The sequence below is a fragment of the Camelus dromedarius genome, chromosome 4, assembly GCF_036321535.1.
Source record: "Camelus dromedarius isolate mCamDro1 chromosome 4, mCamDro1.pat, whole genome shotgun sequence".
Classification (NCBI taxonomy): Eukaryota; Metazoa; Chordata; class Mammalia; order Artiodactyla; family Camelidae; genus Camelus; species Camelus dromedarius.
Window position 1 is genome coordinate 61472799 of NC_087439.1, and position 23044 is coordinate 61495842.

Genomic DNA, 23044 nt, shown 5'->3' on the forward strand with positions numbered 1-23044 from the left:
ATATCTATGGTAACGGCTGTAGTTTTATCTCCCAATTTTTCTCCTTTGAATTCCTTCTTTTCTAACTATATTAACTAGTTCATATCTACTGTCTATCTGAAATTTTGGATAACAGTGGGCATCCTTATCTTAGTCCTGGCTTTATCAAATATGCTTTAATATTTACTTATTAAGCATGATTCTGTCTTTTGGGGCTGAGGTTTTATCATATAAATCTTATTATTTAGTCTCATGTTTTTAAGAGCTTTTGTCAGTAGTTTTTGTTGGTTATGTCTCATATATATAAACGATAAACGATCTTTCTCTTCAATTTAGTAATAAGATAAATTGCATTAATATAGAGTTTCTAATATTGAACTATCTTTTAAACTCCATTTTGTCACAATGAATAATTATTTTAAGCTGGTGCTAGATTCTGTTTGTTAACACAGATATACAATCGTTTTCCCAGAGTCTCTGAAAACCCATTTTTTTTCACAATTTTGATACCAAAACTCAGTTGGGATTAAAACCTGACCCAAGATGATGTGAGAGACTATATTTATTCCATCTCCCTAATGTAATTATCATATATTTGTGGCAGAAATGTTCATGTGACTGATTGAAGAATGCTGCTCTGGACCCACTTGGTGATGGAATATATTATAGGATATGAACTCAGTTCCCTCTCTAAAGTCTACAACCCAAGGGTCTTAGAATGGGGATTTTATATTTTAATAGTTCCCCGTTACTTTTTCTTAGTTTGCAATCTTTGGTTTGTATCATCTCTCCTCCAGAAGAGTTTAAATAACATTAGAATTATCTTTTCCTTAAAGGCTTGATAAAACCTATTAACTTACAAAACTAGGCTAGTTTTTTGAAAACTCATTCAGTAAAGAGATCCATGAAATAGTCAAAGTTCTCTACTTCTGTTAAAAAAAATTTGGTGTGTATTCTTCCAGAATTTTTCCTATGCTACATACAAAATAACAAAAGAAGGCTTAAAAAAATAAAAATAATTGAATTTGTTAGTGAAGCTAAATAATTTTTGTATTTAACATTTGCATTTTGTTTATGAACTGCCTGTTTGTGTATTTTTCTGTTGCTTTTATTATCAATCTGTAAAGATTTAATATTCTAAAGAGATTAGCTCTTGTCACCCCTCCCTTTACCTTCTCACTTCTACTCCCTAAAAGTAATTGTTGAATCATTGTTAATATTCTATTGTGTATCCACACTGGGCTCTTTTCCTGTGTACATACACATTTAATATCTATTTAAAATTGTATGTAAGTTAAAACTAAAAATGTTTTAAATATATATCGCTTAAAATGTATGTATTCTCTATAGAATACATTACTATATTATATATAAAATATGTATAGTCCACAATACACTCCTTGCTTATTTTTACACAGCAGTGAAAATGTCAATAGAATCCTTTTAAAGGCTGTAGTATATTTCACTACTCCATTGAGGGAGTTTTACATTTTCTCCCAGCTTTCTGCTCTTGAAGTGCAGTGAAAATTTAGTGCATGAATGTAGGCCAAAGTACAAGAAATAGAACTGCTGATTTCAAGTTACATGCAAATTTTGATAGAGAGTACCTTTTTAAAAGTTATTTCAACATTTTCTCAACTCAGTATCTTTGCCAATTTATATCAATCTCAAATTATTATCAATGCATTATTGGTATCTTATTGTTTTAATTTTTATCCCCCGATCCCTTGTGAGGTTAAGAATATTTTCATGTATTTATTAGACATTTGGTTTTCTTCTTCTGTGAGTTTTCTTTATATATCCTTTGCCCATTTACTTCCCTGTAGAATTGTTTTTCACTCTTACTTATTTCAAGGAGCTCTTTGTATAATAGGGACAGTAACAGTTGTATGTGTTGACACATAGCACCTTTTTCCCCCAAGCACCTTTAGAAGGTGTTGGATGCCTCTAAAGTCCTCTCTCCTATTTGTGCATTGCCCATCCCCTTTGTCTTCTTCCTTTCCATTTGCCTTTTGGCCAGACTGTTTCCTTCCTTATTTGTATCACTACTAAACCAGAATAGAGTAAGGGATATGGAATGAAATATTTGAACAGGGCTTATGATAACTTCAGTTTAATAGTTGGAAAGGATAGGAAAACTTCTCACTTAATGTGTATGGAGGATTTTGTGGGTGTTTCCTGTCTATTCTAATTTTTCACGAAGTGACTTTTTCTTCTGAACGATGAATAATGACTGACTGTATATCCCAATGAAAACATAGAACTCACTGACATACTGGCTGATGAAATATAAAAAATGCAGTTAGTCATGTGCATTGACTAATGATCTAGTGATCAAATACTTCACTAGTCGAATGAATAGTCATTTACCAAATATTTGAAATATTTATATGATACTCCAAAATAGAAATATTTCCTTTAAGCAGTTGCTGTGCTGATTTATTTTTCATATTATAGAAACAAAGCTGATAAAGAGTATTAATTATTTCCCATGGAAAAGAATGGGGCTGAAAAATAGGTCAAAGTAACACAGTCTTGGGGGAAGAAAAATGGTCTAGAAATGTTTTATCTTTCAGAGGCATTTCTATTCTTAGCTCTTGAAGGTGTATAGGGGAGGGATAAGCGAATGCTTAATAATATTTTTTAAAACAATAAATTCCTATGTCAATCACTCTAATCCTCTTCAAATGAAAAATTACTTTCCTCTTTCTCCTCCTGTTTTTTGTATGCTCAGCCACTCACATCTTTCCTTAACGTTTTTATTTTATTCAGACTTAGTTGACAGTCTTTTCTTGGTGCTAAACTAACTTTAATAAGGATGGAGTATATTTTTTGGCTTGGCTGTCTTTATCGATAACCACTGGAAAATCTTGCTTGAGGTAACCGTCGAGACCAAGAAATTAAAAATTCTCTGTCTGTTTTTTAACATCATTAGAGAACAATTTTAGAAGTATATTTCTTTATATTCATTTCTATAAATTATATTACAGAGAATAGAGGCTATCATTTATCTAGAGAGAAGATTACCTTGTACTTTATAATATTAAAAATACTTATTTATAAAGGCAAATGTTATATTTTCATTGGTAAACCACTGTTTTCTGGAAAAACTACATATATATCTACATATATATCAATATACTTCTTTTTTCTTGCTCTTAATCTGAAAGATTTTGATATTAGGTGCATATTGAGTTTGTGGTAGATTCTATTGCTTTAAACTTTCATTTTATATCTTTAATGTCTCTTGCTCTTGGCAAATTATATTTCTGGAATGCAGAAAAATCAATTTTAGTATGCAAAAAGAAGGTATTTGGCAGCTTAAGATAGTATTTAGCAAACTAAAAATTTTCAACATTTATGATGATTTAAGAATATGTAGAAAATGTTATAGGGCTGTTTACAGATTAAGGTCTGTTGCCTCTACTTTGACTCCATAGGGCAGATTTTTATCTTGTTGTTTTTCTAATCTAAGAAAATAGTACCATACTTTAAAAATAGTTTACACTATACTAGGCAAATGAATCTTGTCGTATAGAATGAGATAGGCTTATCATGTGCTGGAAATTGAAGAAGTTGTTCTGTTATATTCTGTCATGATAAGCATCTATTGCCTTCAGCTCTTCTATACGTGGGTCAGTTGTGTCTCTTTTCTGGACTGAAAACGAGAGCAAGCAAGACTTGAGGTTCTGTCTGTTCTCTCAATAAAAATACTGGTACCACTGCTGTCATAAGGATTCTCCAGCAGCCCTTAATATGCTCTTCTTTGACAGTGATTGTACTTTACTTTGGGGACATAAGTGACTAATTAGTGGCATTTAATAATAAAAAAGATAACATGTCACAATGTTATATTGCAATCAGTGTTAGTCTTCTGACTAATTCTAATTCAGGTTAATTTATTTCCCTTATTTAAAAAAGAAAAAAGGTTTCCTTGGAAATGGCAAAAGGGAACAGAAGTCGTCATTTTGTAGTGCTTCTGGAACAAAAAGTTGGAAAACTTAACTAATATATTTTGTTCTCTCAACATACGTTTTTCAGGAATGCTGGTGGGTTACTGATTAATTAACTAATTAATCAAACAATTAAAGTCCATTCATTCTGCGTTTTTGTACAAAGAGAGTTTCATCTGAGGACAAATTTCTAGTCTGGCATGTGACAGAAACAGGATAATCTTGGGTGACCTAAAATTAAGTGTGACTGGTTTGCAGTGGCTGATTGAACACTTGACAGGGACATTGACTTTGGACCTGCTACAGGCCCTCGTAGGGAGTCCGGGGGTGACACCGCAGGTGCACATGTAAACCCTGTATTCTACACCCATGGTCTAGTGTGCTTTAATTCTCGCGGTATTCTTAGTATGTCCAGATGAGAATTTTTAACGTTAAGTATAGTTTTGTTTACCCTAAATGTGAAATATAGCTAACCAGGACCATCCAGGGAAGAGAGGATCCTCAAGGACCTGTTTAGACAGTTGCTTCTAGAAAAAAAAACAGCCTTCAGTCAAAGACTTGTCAATCCTAGTTTTAAAGATTGATTAGGTAGCTGATTTTTTTCTTCCTCCTGTCCTTGGAGAAAAGGAAAAATAACAGGTGCTCTTCCACTTTAGACTAACCACTCATACACTTTATGACAGTTAGGTCTCCCTTGAGCCTTCTCTTCTTCAGGACAAATTATGCAAACTCCTTCAGTCTGTCCTCATAGGTCCTATTTTTCAACCATGAAATCATCCCATTGTTCTTCCCTGTATCTTTCCAGTTTCTTCAATATCCTTTTAAAAATGTAAAGTCTTAAATTTGATATCTTGGCATACATTAGGTAGATCTGAACTTCAGGAAGGATAATTTATTTCTACCTTCTAAGTCACAGAGATGGTCGCTAAGACAAAGGCTACTTGCATGAAAGGGGTAAGAAGAAAAAGAGAAGCCAGGTGTACAGTTTAATGTTCAATTCAATAGATTTATATGATCAAAAATGATAAAAACTGCCTGGAAAGATGTTCTTAAGGGTTCTTAGTAAGTCATTCGAGAAGATACCAAAACACTACAAGTACTAGATAAATAATCACAGCTGTTTTTGTTTTTCCTTTGGCTAAATCACCCAATACCTCTTTTTACTAAATATAAATCTGTGATGGAAAAGATTAGTAGGTGAACTAACATAATGCCAAATTCAGGACAAAAATGGTAAGAGAGGAAGATGAGGACCGCTAATTCAAGGAAAGGCATAGGGATTCAGCATTAGAGTGACCTCAGCTTACTTAAGAGCTAGAACTACTTTTTCAAGCAGATAATAATGCCAAGAGGGGTGGCATTATAAAGGTAGTGAAGCTCTATTTCGCGGTGGTATATGACCAGTGGAAGGAGTATGATACTGATTTTGCTGATATGCTGTCCTGGGTTTGACGGATGGCATCGCATTGTCCTCTTTGCAGCATCACCTCAATTTTGAGTGATTCACATGCTGTAGTCATTTCAACGTCTCCCTTTTATGAGGGCCAAAAGGAACCCATAAACTTATAAACCAAGTTTTTCTCCATTGCAGTTACTACGAGCAAGTTTCCATTGTAATAAAAACCTAGAGTAAAAGTCCTAAACTTTCTAATCCTCTTTACTTCAACTGAAGTATGTGAGTAATTGAATTTTGTAATTCTTTGATATCTTAACTTTAAACCTAAAGTCTTATCTACGCCCAAAGCAAAATACCTGGTATTTATTGTCCGCTCTCTCCTGGGTTATGCACTGTGAATGGCTTCATAGCCTCCACAGGAGAGTAATTCAATCACTACAAAAAGATGCTACTGTATTCTTTCCAAAATTCTCCTTATAAATCAACAGTAAGTAACAGGGATCACCACAAAGTCAGCTTATAAGAGCTTTAATTCCCCACATGGAAAGCTTCACGATTCACCCGTTGCTGGCTTATTTTCACTTTACGGTGGGATAAAAATATAAACTGGCCATGCTCATACTGAAACACCACAGGCAGACCTTGGAGGGCTCTTGCATTGCATGGTGTGCAGTGGTGGAGTATCTGGATTATGCACTAACCCCTCTGAAAGCTAACGCAGCACGGTCTTACCATTTTTGCAGACAGGACAACATTGCTCTGGTTCATAGACTGGGTTGACACACTCAGGAACTGCGCAGTCTGCTACAACACAGTGAACTTCATTGCTGGGCTCACAGCGACACCATTCACATGGAGAGGGCTAGGAACAAATCTAAAATTAGCCCCTTTTCTCCTATAACTTAATGCTTGCACATTCATATGCTGTCAGAAGACAAAACATCAGTGTTTATATTGGCTTTACTGTTTAACTTCATTTACCATGTGTATGATCATTCTTCCCCCATGGAAGGCAACCTGGATGTCCAAGCTGGAGTGGGTTGCCATATGCAGCTGAGGTTGCCATGAGCAACCAGAGAGCTCACGCACGACTCTTCTTATGTCTTACGTTACTACTTTTCAAAGAAATGTTTGGACAACTAATATGTCACCTCCTGGTTTGGTTTCCAGATGCAGTGATTGCTCTGCCTTCCTCTGATAAACAGGAATGATACTGGAACATGTGAAATAAGTTTGTGCCATTTGTCATTTTTCTCCCTAAGAAAGAAAAGGATTACTGAGAAATAAGAAAATGGTAAATGGACATCTTTACCCTTGGTAGGAACTTTTTCAGGCTAACCTAGACACTAAAGGGCATTTTTTCCCCAATGTAAACTATAGAGGAGATTGCATTTGGGATCCAAACATCCAGGTTCTGCCTCTTGAAAGATTTAGTAAATACCTTTCATCTTGCCTGCTTGCTTTTATGAATGAGATAAAATTGATTGACCTAAAAAGCCACTATTTAAGAGTCAGAGAGTCTGAAAGTGGAATTCAAAGGTGACTAATTTAGAGAAAAGAATTAGGAAAGCAAGAAACAATTTTTGTCTTTACAGTACTTACCGACCAAGAGTGAGTTTGGGGTTTTGTGTTTCCTTTCTAGAAACTTCCTAGACCACAAATAATCTAAAGCAATGGCCACTCTGTGACTTTTTCATCTCTTACAAGTTCTAGCTCTCCTTTCTCATGAAACAGAGGTTTAGAATTCTGGAATGAAAACTTGGAGGTCTCATAAGTTATACAGGTCTGTACTTCTCAAAACAAGCCATTTGTTGCTAGAAAATTCTGCCTCTAATCCTGTGCCAAACTGTGTTAATTAAAGACCCCTGCCTTTGTCTCAGTGGCTACTGTCCATAATCCCTGTCAGTTCTTGTTTCTTCATGAACTTGACAGTTTGGGTAATATCAGTGCTCCTTGATTCAGGTAGTCTGTGAGAATGGAAACCTTTCAACTAATTATTTTTAAATTAATGTTATCTTTGCTTTCTGCTTGAAGAATGATGGTCTAGCTTTCAATTAACTATTTTACTTTCACATTTAGTAAGAATTAGCCCTAGAAACTGTGGGAAAAGTATTGCTATTTCTCAGCATGGTTGGTGAGTTTTTTGAAGAGTGCAGTTAAGCTCTTTACCACATGGTGAGTTGTGTCAAGTATTCCAGAAAAATCGATTGGATTATCCCAAGGGCTGGAATTTTCCTGAAGTTCTTCTACTCAACAATTTCAGTAAATTAAGGAAAAGATGTGTTACCAGAGCACATTATTTAAGGAAGGAAATTGTAAGTGAGGAAGCAATGTGAGAGATGAAAATTTGTGTGGCTATCCTGCTGCTTATTTTGCAAGTCCTGTTGTGATATCTTAAATTCCCTAGCAGAATTGTCAGGTGTCTCCCTTTTCTTAATTAGTTGCAATGAAGTATTTGGACACAGCCTTCTGAAGTGAAAGCAAGGACTTGGCCTGCATTTATTGCTGATGTAAGAGACAGAGGGAGCCACTAATACCGTGGTTTCTGCGCCCTGCCCTTCCACAGCTGGGATTGTTCTTGTTGGTTCCCTTCTTGCTGAAGGAAGGGCAACTCTAGTGGACTGATTCTGGCATTAAAAATCTCAAAGAGCTCCTAAATTTGCCAATGCAAAATATTTCCCTCAAAGTAACCATGGTCTTTGAGAAAGATTTGTTGGATTATTAGATTCCGAATAGACTGAGGAAGAACACCATTCTGATTCAAACAATGTTCTGGAATATTATTAACTACTGGGTATCGACTAAGCAATTTACCTGTATCAACTTACTGATTTTTCATAATAACCATTTGAAGCATAATTCGTTATCTCCATCTCACAGATAAGGAGATAGGATGAGAGAGCTTTCAGGTTCAGTAGCTTACCCAGGTCCTGTAGGCAGTAGGGGAAGGGGCAGGATTTTAATCTAGGCAGCCTGACTTTAGATTGTACTGCCACAAGGTAGCAAGAATGGCTATTCTGCGCACCCCCATCATCCAGTGCTTTGTACTCTAGGCAGACTAGATCCACAGGAATAACCACTAGCAACTGAAAAATTCATTCATAGAGGCTAGATCCTTCCTGCTAGGAGAGAGAATTTCACTAACTAGGGTAGTTAGTGCATAGATTCTTATGAAGTTGTAGAGCTTTTCAACCTTCTGAAAATGCAGAATTCATAGAAAATTGTAGTAGTCTGAAGTCAGGTGGCCACAAGGCTTGTTCTTGGGGATGCTGGCATCTTCAAGCCTTGGAACCTGGTAGCTACACTCATGGTTGCCATCTGGGAGAAGCAGTAACAGATAATGGTCCATTAGAGCCCCTGGGGCATGTGCCTGAGGTCAGTGGAGGCTGGATGTGTGCACACTGGAATTCTGAGAAATACTCGGAGGAAGAGTTAAGACTACAAGGCTTAGTGATAAAAGTATGCCTGTCTTTTTTTTTTTTTTTAAGGGATTCTGAATAATGGGAAACATAAATTAGAAAAATGAAAGTGTCACCCTAGCCATCGGCAGCTCCTAGTCAATCCTTCCCTGAACCTGGCTTTATTCATATACCAGTCTGTTCTGGCCTCCTGTCCTGGCCCAGACTCTCTTGCCAGAAACATGTTATTTTTTATTTTGTTTTCATTCAATTGTTTTTTTCAAATAAAGCCTCTGTTACAGTTCATTTCTCTTCACCCCAAGCCTCCACATGCTCATCCCCACCCCGTCTAAACACACTATCAAATTTAACCTACTGACCTTACACTAAAGTCCCTTCCATCCTCTCTGGCCTCACCAAGACTCTTTCCTTTCACAAGCTCACCAGTGTGGGCACCACCGTTGCTTTCTTGCTTCACTTAGCTTCCTCCACTACCCCAGCTTTCCACTGTGCTTCTAAAAATGCATTGCTTACACAGGGTAAAATTCCTAGGAGTGAGCAGTGTGCTACTTTGACATTAAGTTCAGACTTTAAAAATCCTTCCCAACTTAACAGTGTAAAACTCTGAAAGGTTTGGTGCTTTGAATAAATCCTTACATCTTAAGCACTGAGACGGTTACAAATTTCCTTTTATCAGGCTCTTCAATGTGAAACTATAGATTAAATCTGAAAACATCCCCGTAAAATCAAAGATTAAACAATAAAGCTACCCTTAGAGAAACAGAGAAAGAACACTGGAACAAGTGCTTGGGAAAAAAATTATTCTTACTAGTTTTTTTGTTTTGTTTTTTAAAGAAGAACACGTGAAATTAGGACCAGTACATGGCTTTTGTCAGTTAGAGATTTGGTCAGTAAGATGATTAAGTGACACCATCCTAAAATCTTATACAGGGAAAATCTTTTCCTAAGAAATCTCACAGAGCATTTTATTTCAATGAAAGCTTTGAAAAATAATGTTCACTATATATACCATTACATAAATTTTCATTGAAATTAGGATTAGAGATCAAATTTATTTGTTAATGTATGTATTAGATGATCTGAATATTATATATCTGTTGTGAATCTGTACACCTCCAGCTTAGTGGGTTTTGAATATCTAACATGGGGCTCTGTTTAAGCAGAAACCATGTATTTTATCTGTAGTTCCTGCTGTCACTGAATATATTGGCATGGCAAATCCAAATGCTGTCCTAGCTGTCTCTCAAGTTCAAAGGGGTTTCCTGATATATATATATAAAATAAAAGAGTGAAAAGCTCTTTGTTAAAGATTGGTTGAGGTGACTAGAATTCAAATCTTCCTCCTTCGTGTTAGAATAAAAGCATGGGAATACATACCATTTAAACAATGGTTAACTTCTGAAGACCCTGAAGCTGAAATCCCAATGTCACTCTCTGTGATTTTTGAGAATCTTTGGAGAACAGGAATTCCAAAATTCCAGAGTTCCTGAGTTCTAGTCTCAGATGCTTTATCTACTAGTTGTGAATCTTAGGAAAATTACATAATCTTTCCATGCCTTAGTTTCTTAATTTGTAAAGAATTCCAGAACTCTGGAAACAACAGAATGCTCCATAATTTTTTAAAATGCAAAAAGTAGCCCGAGAACTAGTAATTTAGATTACTGGAGTGACTGAATAACTCCAGAAAAACTGTCAAATATGTTCTTTGTGGGAATTTGGAAGCTAACGTGGTCATCACTAAAAGTCAACACAGGATTATTAGAACATGTTATTAGAGACTGGTTGCATAGAAGTTTCCAAATGTTTATAGAAAACGCACGCTTATTTTGTATTCTGCGCACACTGAGATAACTTATCCATACCGGAGGAAAGGCTGGACATTTGGTCCATACAGCAGTACCTCATGGTATCATTCTTGATGTGGTGGCTTTTTACTGGCATTGCATGTGGAATGCTCAGGAAGAAATGATCACAGCCTGTAAAGTTTGTTGTACAAATTCAAACCTCAAAGTGACAAGGGACATGGCAGTGTTTGGTTTATTATGTTAATTTGGTAAGTTTTAAGAAAACAGTATTCTTACAAGTTGAGGAACACTACATTAGGAAAAACTGAAAAAAGATTTCATTTTGTTGGCTTTATTTGGGTGGCTGTGGTATCATGGTTAAAAGCAAATTCTCTATAATTTTAGTATTTGAGTTCTAGTCTCAGATGCTTTATCGACTAGCTGTGAATCTTAGGAAAATTACATAACCTTTCCATGCTTTAGTTTCCTAATTTGTAAAGGAAAAGAATAACAATACTACCAACTTCACAGAGTTGCCGTGAGGCACATAAAATACGTAAGAAATACCGTAACATTATTATTACTATTATTCACTTTCACACTTAGCTAGTGATGGCTTCCTGAAAAAAAATTCAAAAAGTGTAAAACTGGAAGCACTAGATTATATTTAAAAGAATATTTAGGTTATTTCTCCTGTTCAAAGTAGATGATTGCAGAGGTAGTTGTAATAAAGTTTTCTAGGACTTGGTTTGGTGGGGGGATTTGTGAATGAATAGAATTAATCAGGTCAGAAATACATTGAAGAAAAATTCCTATTAGAAGCCTCTAGATAGAGAGTAACCGTGAATGATTAAAATGAGCATTATAAATCACTCAGGAAAAAAAAAAAAAAGAAAAGCAACAAACCTACTTTCTTTTCTTGAAGTCTCGTTATTTAGATGTCAATTCAAATGCCCTCTCTCTCCAGGGAGGTCTTACCTGACTATCCATCATCTCTCTCCAACACATTGCCTATTCAGTACTCTCATCAGTTTATGAAACTACCTTATTGATTTGTTTATATTGGCTTATTTATTTATTCTTATCTGCTCTCCCCATAGTTTATGAGCTTTGTATAGTATATTGTTCATTGCTGTATTCTTGGCACCAAGAAGACATCTTAGTGCATACTAGATACTCAATAAATATTTGATAACATATACACAATTATTTAGGCAAAATATGTTTCCTTATTTGTTAAACCATACCTCTGGGCAATTTCCTCTATGTCCATCTTGCATGGATAGGATTCTGATTCAATAAGATGTTTGCATTTTATTTAAATACTGTAAAGGGCACTTTGTGGCGGGGGGAAGCTTTTTGACTACGAATCATGAAATAACTATTTGAGTTTCAGTATTATGGCAATAAATGTAAACTCACTCTCTAAAGATAATTTGAAATTCATAATATCCATCGTATGGATCACAAATTAAGTTAATCTTCAAGTACCCCATTGACTGGACTAGCTAGCACTTGATGATTGCAAACTTCTATTGCACTAGATAATACCATGATAGCTATATTTAAGACAAGAAAACATGCAGAGGAATTGCTAAAGTCTGCGGAAAAGCTAGTCTCATTTTATTGTGTGTGTCAAGTTTAACGGTTACTACTAAACAAAACTATTTTAGTATATTATAAAATATTTTTTTAGGAAAAAGCCTTGATTTTAAGCACGTCCATTTTCCTAAAGGATGAGTTAAAAGTATGAAGTCCAAAAAACACATTCTGAATGTTCTGAGAAACAAAACTTGGTCCCTAGAAAGCCCTCTGGGAATTTTGTTGAAGGCTAAAGGGACAGATACATAAGTGGATGGGATATATTCTAAGCACCAGGTTTTAGCACGCTAATGATTTTCAATGGCTTTCCTTCTGACCAAGTGATATTAGGCTTCAGACACCATGTGGTACTCCATTTCTTTGGTAATGGGCAAAAGTTATCAGAACATAGCTTGGACTGCTTTTCCAAAAACTTCCTATTAAACAGCTATTTAAAATCTGATCTCTACCAAGGAAAAGATTCTGCTTTAAGAAGCACTCTTCTCTTAGAGATAATTTATGGCATAAATTTCATCACTTTACAGAACAGATCTCATTACTTTCAAACTGTATGAGAAATTTGGAAGTCTCTATTTCAAAGTTGCTGATGCCTGTCAGAAATCTCACTGTTCACTTCATTAAAATATACATTAAATTATGGAGTACAAGAGTATTTAACATCCACTGCCACTCCTGTAGCTGATAATTTGCATGTGGCAGATGTCACCTAATAATCAATGGATCCAATGGATTTTAAACAAAATTCACAATTATCTGAAATAAGACCGATTGTGTCACTGATTAAAATGCTCCTAAGTGTCCTGTATCTAACGGGATTGTGGTGACCTCTTCAGTGATCTGTCATATTGATTGGAGCATACTTGAAACACTGAGGTTGTTAAGTCTTATCAAATTATGGACATAGAGCTGGAACTTCTTTAAGAATTTTAATATTGTTGAAGCAAATTAAAAAAAAACAAGTACATAGATTTTTAAAAATAACTCAGTTGGTCAGCAAATGTATATGATAGTATCATTTGAATAACAAGTTAAATAGTAGCTGTTCTGGCTTTTTCTGAGAAGTTGGTATTTTGATAATATATTCTGGAATACTTCTGGGGTCTCTCAAAAACTACTTCATGCTTGTTGGAAACAAACATTTTAGCCAAGTGGTTGTAAGGAGTGCACATAGCTTTGCCCATGGATATAATAAACTAAGATTCAGAAATAAGATATAAATTTTAAAAGTTATTTATTCAGCATATTTATTAAATGTGTATTATATACAAGATAATGTACATAAGGTATACAGAGATGAACTACAAAGCTAGCCTGCCCTCAGTGAATGACAACAGTGATAACCTAGACATCTATAAAAATAAGTTTTGAGTTTTTGAAACAAATGCTTTTTTATAAAAATAACTGATGGTACTATTATAATGGAAGACAGAATTATTGAAGTTAATCTTTCTATTTTTATTTGCATTTACTCTGAGCTAATGTAAAACACAAGAATATTGCAAAAACAATTGATGAAATACTCAACTAAAATCAATGATCAAGTACAAAAAGTTTAGTCCTTCTTGAAAATTCATCATTATAGTTCAACATAAAGACATATTAATCTTTTATTTTTTTTCTCTAAAATACTTCTTTCTAAAAAGTATTTAAATATATTTTGGCCATTGTTTTAGGGTCAGGCAACTCTACAATTATACATTGCCTATCCTGATAAACTGATGATATATAGAACCATTTTTAAAATCTGAAGGTTTTCAAGGAGTTGTATGACAATAAAATGCAGGGTTTTTTTTTTCCTGAAAAATCAATAGCATAGATAAAAATAAAATATAGATAAGCAGAATATAAGCAAAAATCTCTCCTTAGTCATACTCACAGATGCATTTTTAAAAAGTAGGCAAATGTATATTTGACAAGGAAATATCAGTGTGTATTTAAGAGGGGAAAAAAGGATGTTTTATTTGCCTCTAAGGTCTCTGAAGGAGAACGTAAAGGTACAGACCAAGGCTAGTGGATACAGGATAAAAATTTTGTTACAGGGTCACACCTGTACTTGAGAAATAGCCTAGAAAAGCAGCAGCCTCTAGTCCTTTACTGATAAGCTGGATTGACAGTTGGTTTTGGTACAAGAAAGGTCTTTGACAAGGGACTGTATGATGCTCCATTTATCACCCATTAATGCAACAGGGGTAAAGTGAGCAACTGAGTAACTTCAAAACTTTCCTGTTGACACTGAAAAGGACAGATTGTTGATATCAGTTAAAAGCTTATCTACAATAGCATTAAAACCATGTGTGGATGGGGTAGAGTACATCACTGTTAGAATTCTACAGCGAAAGAATCATGTAAGAGACAAACACTAGCCTATGGGAAATACTGAATGGAGGTGATAACAGAGAGGGCCAGAGCTCAGCTTTGCCTGGATGACACTGAATTCAGGGATTTTCAGGTCTGCAGGGTGGGAGTTACAGACACTCCTATACAAAAATTCATTTGCATTGGGAGTGCCAATCAGATTATCACGTAAGAAATCTAAAATTGAAATCTTTTCTTCAGCTTTTGACTTTAGTGTGTATTTCTGACTTAATGTGTATTTTTTTGTGTGCAAATACATCAGAGCAGTCACCACTTTGTAACCATGTATAAAAATTGTTAGTGCTATCGCCCAGTGGAATTCAGCTGTAGGATAATATGGAATAGGAACGCTTGTAGTTTTAAGTCCTGCCATCAAATGATGTATTACCTCGGACAAGTTTCTTAAACTACTTGAAACTCTGTTTTCTCATTTGTAAGATAGAGTTAATAATAGCATATTAAGAGAGCTTTAATTTTCTTCACTGGATTCGTACAAGATAAAAAGGAAATAATGTAATATTTGAAAGAGCTTGTAAATTACGTAGCTTTGGTTAAATGCCTATCATTGTCATCATAGCTTTCCACTTAAACAGTTTTTTTTTTTTAATTTCCCTTTGTTTTCAATGGCTGTGTATTTCTCAAGGAAATACATTGATCACAAATAATTTTTATTAAGTTATGGAATAATCATTTCCATTATAAATTACTTGAAATATTAAATTTGTAAAGAATATATGTTTTAGAGTTTTGTAAGCAATCTGTGTGGCATCTCTGAAACGTAGCAATATTGGCACTCAGATTGTGGTTAGACTGAGAATGACATTGGACAACATTTTTTAGGTAGTTAATTAGATTCTTATTTACAGAGATGAAACTTCAGTCTCTAATCAGAGTCTTGCCAAAAACAGATTTGCAGCAGGCTAACTTGAGCTCACATCTTTCGGAGTCCTGGATTAAGTGTCTTCTAGTTTCAATGTGAATGTCCTCGAGTCTCATTAACAAAAGGAAAATTCTCTATGATTGTCCTTTATCTCCCTAATGAAGCTTTCAAAATCTCAGCAGTCAAAAGTTTGCTGTTTTAGCAGGATTTTATTTTTAACGTTGGGGGGAAAAATTAAAGTTAGAAAGAACAATTTTATTTTTTTCCATATTTAGAAAAGTGAAATTAAACTAGCATACAGTGAAAATAAGTGGAGTTTCAGGGACCAGTGGCTCTTCTCTCCTGTGACAGAAATATGACTTAATTTGGTAACCACTGGGAGTTTCTACAATGACTATGATATTTCTAAGATGGCGAAAAGCTGTAAGGCCCACATTTTCTTTGTTTTCATTTTTTTAATTAAAGTATAGTTGATTTACAATATTGTGTTAGTTTCAGATATACAGCAAAGTGATTCAGTTTATATATATATATATATATATATATATATATATATTTATATATATATATATACTTTTCAGATTGTTCTCCATTACAGGTGATTACAAGGTACTGAGTATAGTTCCCTGTGGTATACAGTAGGTCTTTGTTATTTATCTATTTGTTGTTTTTAATTTGTATTTTCCTGATGTAGGCTTTTAAAACAAAAACAATAACTAAATTTGTAAAAATACTCCTGGTCAATCCTCACTGCATTCAGAATGTAAGGTTTGTTTTTTGTTTTTTTTGTTTGTTTGTGTGTTTATGCTAGGAATGCACATTGATGCACTCTTCTTTAGGGCCGTAGGAGTCTTTTAAATGAAGCCAACTGAGCCTTGTAGAGCAGGGACCGGGAAGGCTTTCCCTCACGGCAGCAGTGTGCTACATTTCTGTCAGAAGGACATAAGACACTGACATAGAGTATTTCAGAGCTGTAACTGAACAGGCATTTTAAGAATACAGAACAGGTGCACACTCAGATGAGAGAGAAGCCACCTCCCTCGCACTTCTTGTATCACGTCCGCAGTGAATGTACAGAATCTGGGTGGGGGTGTGGAGAGAGCCCTGGAGTTAGAGTCAGAGCCTCCTTTATTTACAAAATGTGAATAAAAATATCTTAGAACTAAATAATTCAATGAGTGAACACAGGTGCAAAATATTTCATAAAATTGTCAACTATTATTTGTATTTCCCTCAGGCCCAGTCTGGTTGTGTCAGTTCCCTGGCTCAAGCCCTTTGGTGATTTTCCACTCAGTCCAGGCTCTGGCCCAGGCTCCTCAGCCTGGCGTTCACACTGTGAGCGGGCGCCTCACTCCCTTCCCACTCTCATCTCTCTCTTTGTGTCTCCTCTATACCCTAGGCTCCGGCCACTTGGGTTAACTCACTTTTCTCTCACCGTGCTTTCCATTGACTTTTGCCAATTTTCCAATTTTGTCTAAAATGTTTTCAGGGCACTGAAATCCTCACTCTTAGGGTCTTCCTAAGCTTTACAGACTGAATTATTCCTTCGTACAAGTTTCTAGAGCAATCATCACAGGCCATCTGCTAGCAGTGTTACTTGTTTAATTCATTTTGATAGACTCGGAGCACCCTGAGGGTCAGATTTACTTACGTCTCATACATTTTGGTACTATCTCTCCACATGTAAGAGACATTTGACATTTAATGGAATCAAACCATGGGTCACATAAGTTGACTTGAAAAATGTGAATGAACTTAATACCTAAGTAAGCAGACCACATACATATTTTCATTTATTAATATAATAGGAAATATATTAAATTAAAAATACCTACCTGACTTGTCACGCTATCAGAGGAGAGCACATGAGATATCAAAATAAAGGGCATTTTTATCATCTGTGCTTATCTATTTCATCTGAAAATTCTTAGTAAGTGGAAGGTTACTAAATTATTATACATCAACGCAAAGAGCAAAGCCATGACTCCTTTGGGGAAACATATGACTTAACGTGTCTGCTGTTAAGTATGCATAATACGCGTAAAATAGGCAAATTTAGATGCTTTTAAAAATGTATGCATGTAAAAAGAGATCCCTGAGACCACCTAGAAATGAAGTAGGACCGGTATCTATCAGTACTCAGAGAATTTGTAGCCTTGAAGAATGCAGGTTAGAAAGATCTGATGACCATACAATTTGAGGGAAGTAGAAAAGGAGGAAGAATTAATCCTAGATCAAAGTGTTGGCACACTTTGTCTGCAGAGAGCCAGATAGTATTTTTGACCCATGTGGGTCACATGGTCACTGGAGCAACTACTTAACTCTGCATTGCAGCCTGAAAGCCACCACACACAACACAGAAATGAGTAAGCACTGCTGCTTTCCAGTAAAACTCTACTTACAAAAACAGGTGGTGGGCTGGATCTGGCTCACTGTGCGCTGATCCCTGCCTTAGACTTTTGGTTATAGGTGACTGGCATCATCATCATTATTTTGAATAAGTCATTGTCCATTTAAATTGTTTTATGTAACACAAACTACTGAAGTATCATAAATAATCACATAAGCTGCAATTTGGGGAACTTTTACAGAGGACCAGATAATAAAAGCTAAGCTGAGATATATAGATTTTTATCATTAACTAGCCATAAGAGTCAAATAAAGGATGATCTTGAGTCATTAACAAAATACTTAAACTGTTCCATTGAACTCTTATGAACTTCAAGATGTTAATAGATGTTCAGAGAAAAAAGGTGTTCTGCTGTCACATAAATTTGTGAAATACTGAACTAAATACAGGTTAGTGGTAATAGTAGTAAAAATGTCAGCTTTTATGAATCTCTTATTGTGTGCCAAGTAGTTTTTACTGTTATCTCTATTTTAGAGATGTGTTCATTAAGACACATACAGAGGTAAAGTAAATGTGTGCCAGGTCTCTTGGCTGGGAAGGGGTAGAGCCTACTCTAAAATGTAGTTTTACCACACTGTTGAGCTCTTTGCTCAAGCACTGTCAGTAGAGTAATGTGCCCTGCACATTTCCAAGAGATGTTAAAGGATGCATCATTTCTCAATTTTACTTGATGAAAAAGAAAAAATCTTTACTAAAAACCCAGCTGATTACTAGAATAGTCGGGAAACTTTAGGAAAATATAAATCTAAATCATTCCAAGAACAAGGAATGTGAATTGCTGCAACATTCCTGCCTTAGATGATACTTAGATCATATGCCAGTTTAGGGATATTCCTTTGTTCTAAAGCCATACAACTAGGTATTTCTGTACACTCCACCCATTTTTCACACTCCATTCCTGCCATGTAATGGGAGGTGGGATTTTGCAGAGTGAAAAAAAATAACATGGGTCCTTCAGTTCCTAAAACCACCAAATATATGGCAAAAGCAGCTACTTTGTTACTTCCTAGTATAAAGGAACTAAAGTAGGCTCTGAAAATAAATAGTGTATAATCTATTCCAATTTTATTTTGGCCTGTATTGTTTGATTTAATCACAGTTTTTCACTTTTAGTAAAGGATCTCCTTTTTATTTGAGCCTTTGCAAACTTAGACTCCTTTTGCAAATTGTCCTCTATCTGTGTCAAAGACTGATTTTAGATATGCCAATATTTTATTGTTCTTGTCAACTTGTAACTCTGGGTTGTCATGGAGATGGGTCCTGTTATCACGATTCTGTAGACAATTGGCTGAAATAAAATTTTGCATCCAACTTATTTATTGGAAAGGAAGATGCAAATGAGTGGCATTTTCATGTTAAACCTGAAGGCATAAAATGTAGATAAAAGACCACAGGAAGGAAATACATTAACATTGCTTTTGCAAATAATGAGCTATGCCACTGTGGTGTTTTCACTAAGTTTCTGTTGGTCTTCGTTTTATCATCTGTAAAATAAGTACAGGGTTCTTTTCCAGATCTAAAATTCTGTTGTCAGCTCTTAAAAATAGGAAGGACTTAGATTATTAAAAAATATATATATAATGTTTGCCTTTTATAAATAGAAGAATTTATATAAACTCAGATACTAGAAATCCAATCCCATGCCAAGAAATAACAGTGGTAGTCAAGGGTCAATATTAAAACAAAATGATTTCAAATTATGTTTAATTAAAAACAAACTTTTGAGCAGTTAGAATTGTTAGCTATAAATTAATAGTATTGGGGATTTGAAAATTAAAGTATGACATATTAAGACATATACGATGACATTATTCCCAATACTATTAAGACACAGGATGACATTATTGTATCCATCCTATAGATAGATTAAAAATTTTTGAGTTCTGTTCATGATCTCATGACATAATAGGGAAAAAATTGTGTTCAGTAGATGTATATCCACTTTAAACAACTTTATACAGCCATAAAATAATACCATCTAAAAACTTTTTCAGGAGACAAATGAATTTTGTCACTTTAGTACTTTATTCACTCTTTTTATGGTGTCATTAAATCCTTGCAAGAATGGCTTTATTGTGACGTGCTGTATGGCAGGCTGGAGGCAAGGAAATCAACAATGGAGGTAACATGAGACTGAAATTACTGATGCTAATCAGCGGTGATGATAAAAGTCCAAAGTCCAGACTCTGAAATAAGCCAGTCCCCAATTAATAATGACTATGGCTTGAGAAAGATCACCTGAATAAGCAAGCTCACTGATCTCTTCAAGTTGCCTCTAGTTATTTTTTTCAAGCTCTTCCTCGAAAGCTTAGCCAAGTACAACTGAAAAATAAACCAACAGTTTTTTTTCTTGTGCTGTCCTTCATAAAACACACTGCCTGATAAATAAATCAAGCTTTAGGAAAACAAAACAAAAAAATATGGTCAGGGTGAATAAGGAGGAGTAGAAATAAAGGATTCACCTAATCTTAAAAGATTTTCTTAAAGAACACTTCCCAGCTCCCTCAACTTTCAAACACAACGCAAAGATGAAGCAATTTCAATTTAGATTGTATAGATTATAGATTACTACAAAATTTGCATAAAATGTGTAGACTTGATTTATAAAATAAGATATAGGAAAAAACACTTGTTAGTATCACACCATTGACTAATTACAGATATTTTGGTGAGTAAAATTATAATTAAAAATAAAAAAAATTTTTAGTATATCCAAAATCTTGGACAAAGAGTTAAAGTTTGCAGGGGAGACTGTTAGGTCACTCTCTTTTCAGTTTCATCTTCTCACAGTATTGGAGAGTCAGGAAGGAATGGACACCAAAGTCTATAAACAGCTGATGACTGACCTCAAGTCTGAAGTGATCACTCACAGTGACAGACTCTGCAAATCTCAGATGTGGCTGCAAATCAAACACCAATCTCCCCATGTGCAAAGGGAATGGAAGCCTGGACACAAATCTCTGTAGTCATGCTTATCACACCGTTAGCACCATTAACAGCAGCATCTTGCCATAGAAAGGACAGCAATAAATATCAGTTGGTGAGCATGATAAATTATCCCTATATACAACTAATCAAAGGGCCCACTGACCATCAAGTCTTTTAAAATTTAAAGCAAGATTTGCAGATACTAACTACTATATATAAGATAGATAAACAATAAGTTTATACTGTATAGCACAGGGAACTATATTCAATATCTTGTAGTAACCTATAATGAAAATATTAAAACAAATATATGTATGACTGAACTATTATTGCAGTACACCAGAAATTGACACAACATTGTAAACTGATATACTTCAATTAAAAAAAAATTAAGAAAAAGAATTTAAAGCAAGAGACTTTTTCAGACCTTCAGGGGTTAACTTGGAAGCCATTTATTCCTACAATTCTACTACCTCGTTTTAAAAAGTGTTAAATAAAGAGGATCATTTCTAGTTATATCACTGGAATTTTTGAAAACATAAATTCAAAAATTTGATCTATTTCCTAGATGTAATATAGTTTTGTAGAATTAAAACATGTTAAGTGAGCACAATGTAAAAATGAGAAAGAATTTGAGGAACTTCATAAATTTAAGTTTTAACAAAATTGATGTCTAATCTTTGAAACTGGTCAGACATCATACAAATTAAGCAGAGGTTTCCTAGTTATTTATAAAGACGGGGTTTCCCCAGTGAGAATTACCCACTTTGAGCCTGTTTGTTGTGTGTGCTGGGGCTGAGCTTCTGAGGAGCAACAGTCATTACTGATTAAGATCTCTGTTATTTTGTAGCTACTTGAAAGCAGAAGCCATTCTTGAATTCATTCAAAGGCAATTTTAATGTTAAAAACTACAACATGTTCTGCAAAACAAAAACTGCATTTTGCAGAGTCAACAATGGTGGAATTAGGCTTCTCAATCTCTCAACAAAGACCTCAGTTATCTTTGTTTTATAAAATGATGATGTTTTCTAGGACTTTTCTTTGGATGGAATCTTACAAATGCCCTGTTATTCCATTAACCATTTGTTGAGAACTTGTAAATCTCCTCTTAAAGAAAAAAAACTTTAAGAATCCTGCCCATATTCTTAAAATTCACCCATTTCTTTATTTTAGTAACAAATACAGGGGGGCAAAAAAACAAAACAAACAAACAAAAAAACTAGACAAAACCATCCCAGCTGTTAAGACAAAACTTTCACTGCCTTGTCTCCCATATTTCAGCAGGACTTAACAAATTTTGATTCCATTTGGTGAAGTTAAAATACATATTTAATACATACAATCTTCATACCCCTAGAAAGATGCATTATGTCCCCCTTTGTCTAGTACAAAATCTTAGTTTCTATGCCTTTCATAGAAACTGGTGCAATAGCAGGTGAGTGGATGAAGTACTAAAAGTTGTGTTTCTACAAGGTGTTAACTGTTGGTCTCCTCAATTGAAATTTCTTTACAGCCTTCATTTTTTCCTGTATTTTCACATATCAATTCCTAGAATGTTTCTTTTCATTCTTTCTCCATATTAAAACAAATAAAGATATCAAAAATCTCCCAGTTCTAAGTTCAAAAATCCTTTCTACTCAAACACTTTTACAGATTTAATGTTACAATTAATGATGGAGGCATATATTAATGAGAAACTTGGAAAACCTGTTTTCCTATGAATGTACCCATTGAAGATCAAGTCAGTTCTAAACCTTAACTGGCACTGACCTTTTTTATGAGTGTGATGATTTGGCAAAATACTCTGGTTACTTTGCTGTCTTCTTTGCTTCTTTCCTCAAGATTTAAATGTTAAATGCAAAATTTAGGGCGAAAACTAGACAGCTTATTACAGCACAAAAACTTTTTTTTTTAAAGCAACAGCATATTTACAAAATGTGCAACATGAGAAAATGATCACACTGAGCTTTTTAAAAATAAAAATCAGAAACCTGATCAACTGTCTTTGTGCCATACTGGGAAAAGTATAATGGTAAGGGCCTGCAGAGAAAGGCAGATTTTGGGCAAATCCAAATCCTGAATTAGGGATACCGGGTGTTGACTGCAGAAAATCACTTTAAAATAAGACAGGGTAGGCAAAAGCTGAAATAAAAAGATCTCTTTCAGCTGCATGAAGTATAACCTTCAGCATCTGACCTAAAACTAAATCAGTACACGTTTTAAAAAAGGCTAATTCTAGTTGAGAGTTATAAAAATACTGAGCAAAATAAGAAATTATTTCTCCCTTTCAAAAACTCAGCATGAGATAGAGAACCTACATTTCCAATCCAGTTTTTTT

General features: G+C 34.7%; 1 protein-coding gene across 1 annotated transcript in view; it reads right to left on the reverse strand.

The window, feature by feature from the left end:
* Positions 1-23044, reverse strand: part of VWC2L (von Willebrand factor C domain containing 2 like) — a 136661-nt gene that overhangs the window by 108685 nt on the left and 4932 nt on the right. The window contains exon 2 of the mRNA XM_010992481.3: positions 6061-6190. Coding sequence (XP_010990783.1) covers positions 6061-6190 — 130 coding nt within the window. The remainder of the gene's footprint in view (positions 1-6060; positions 6191-23044) is intronic.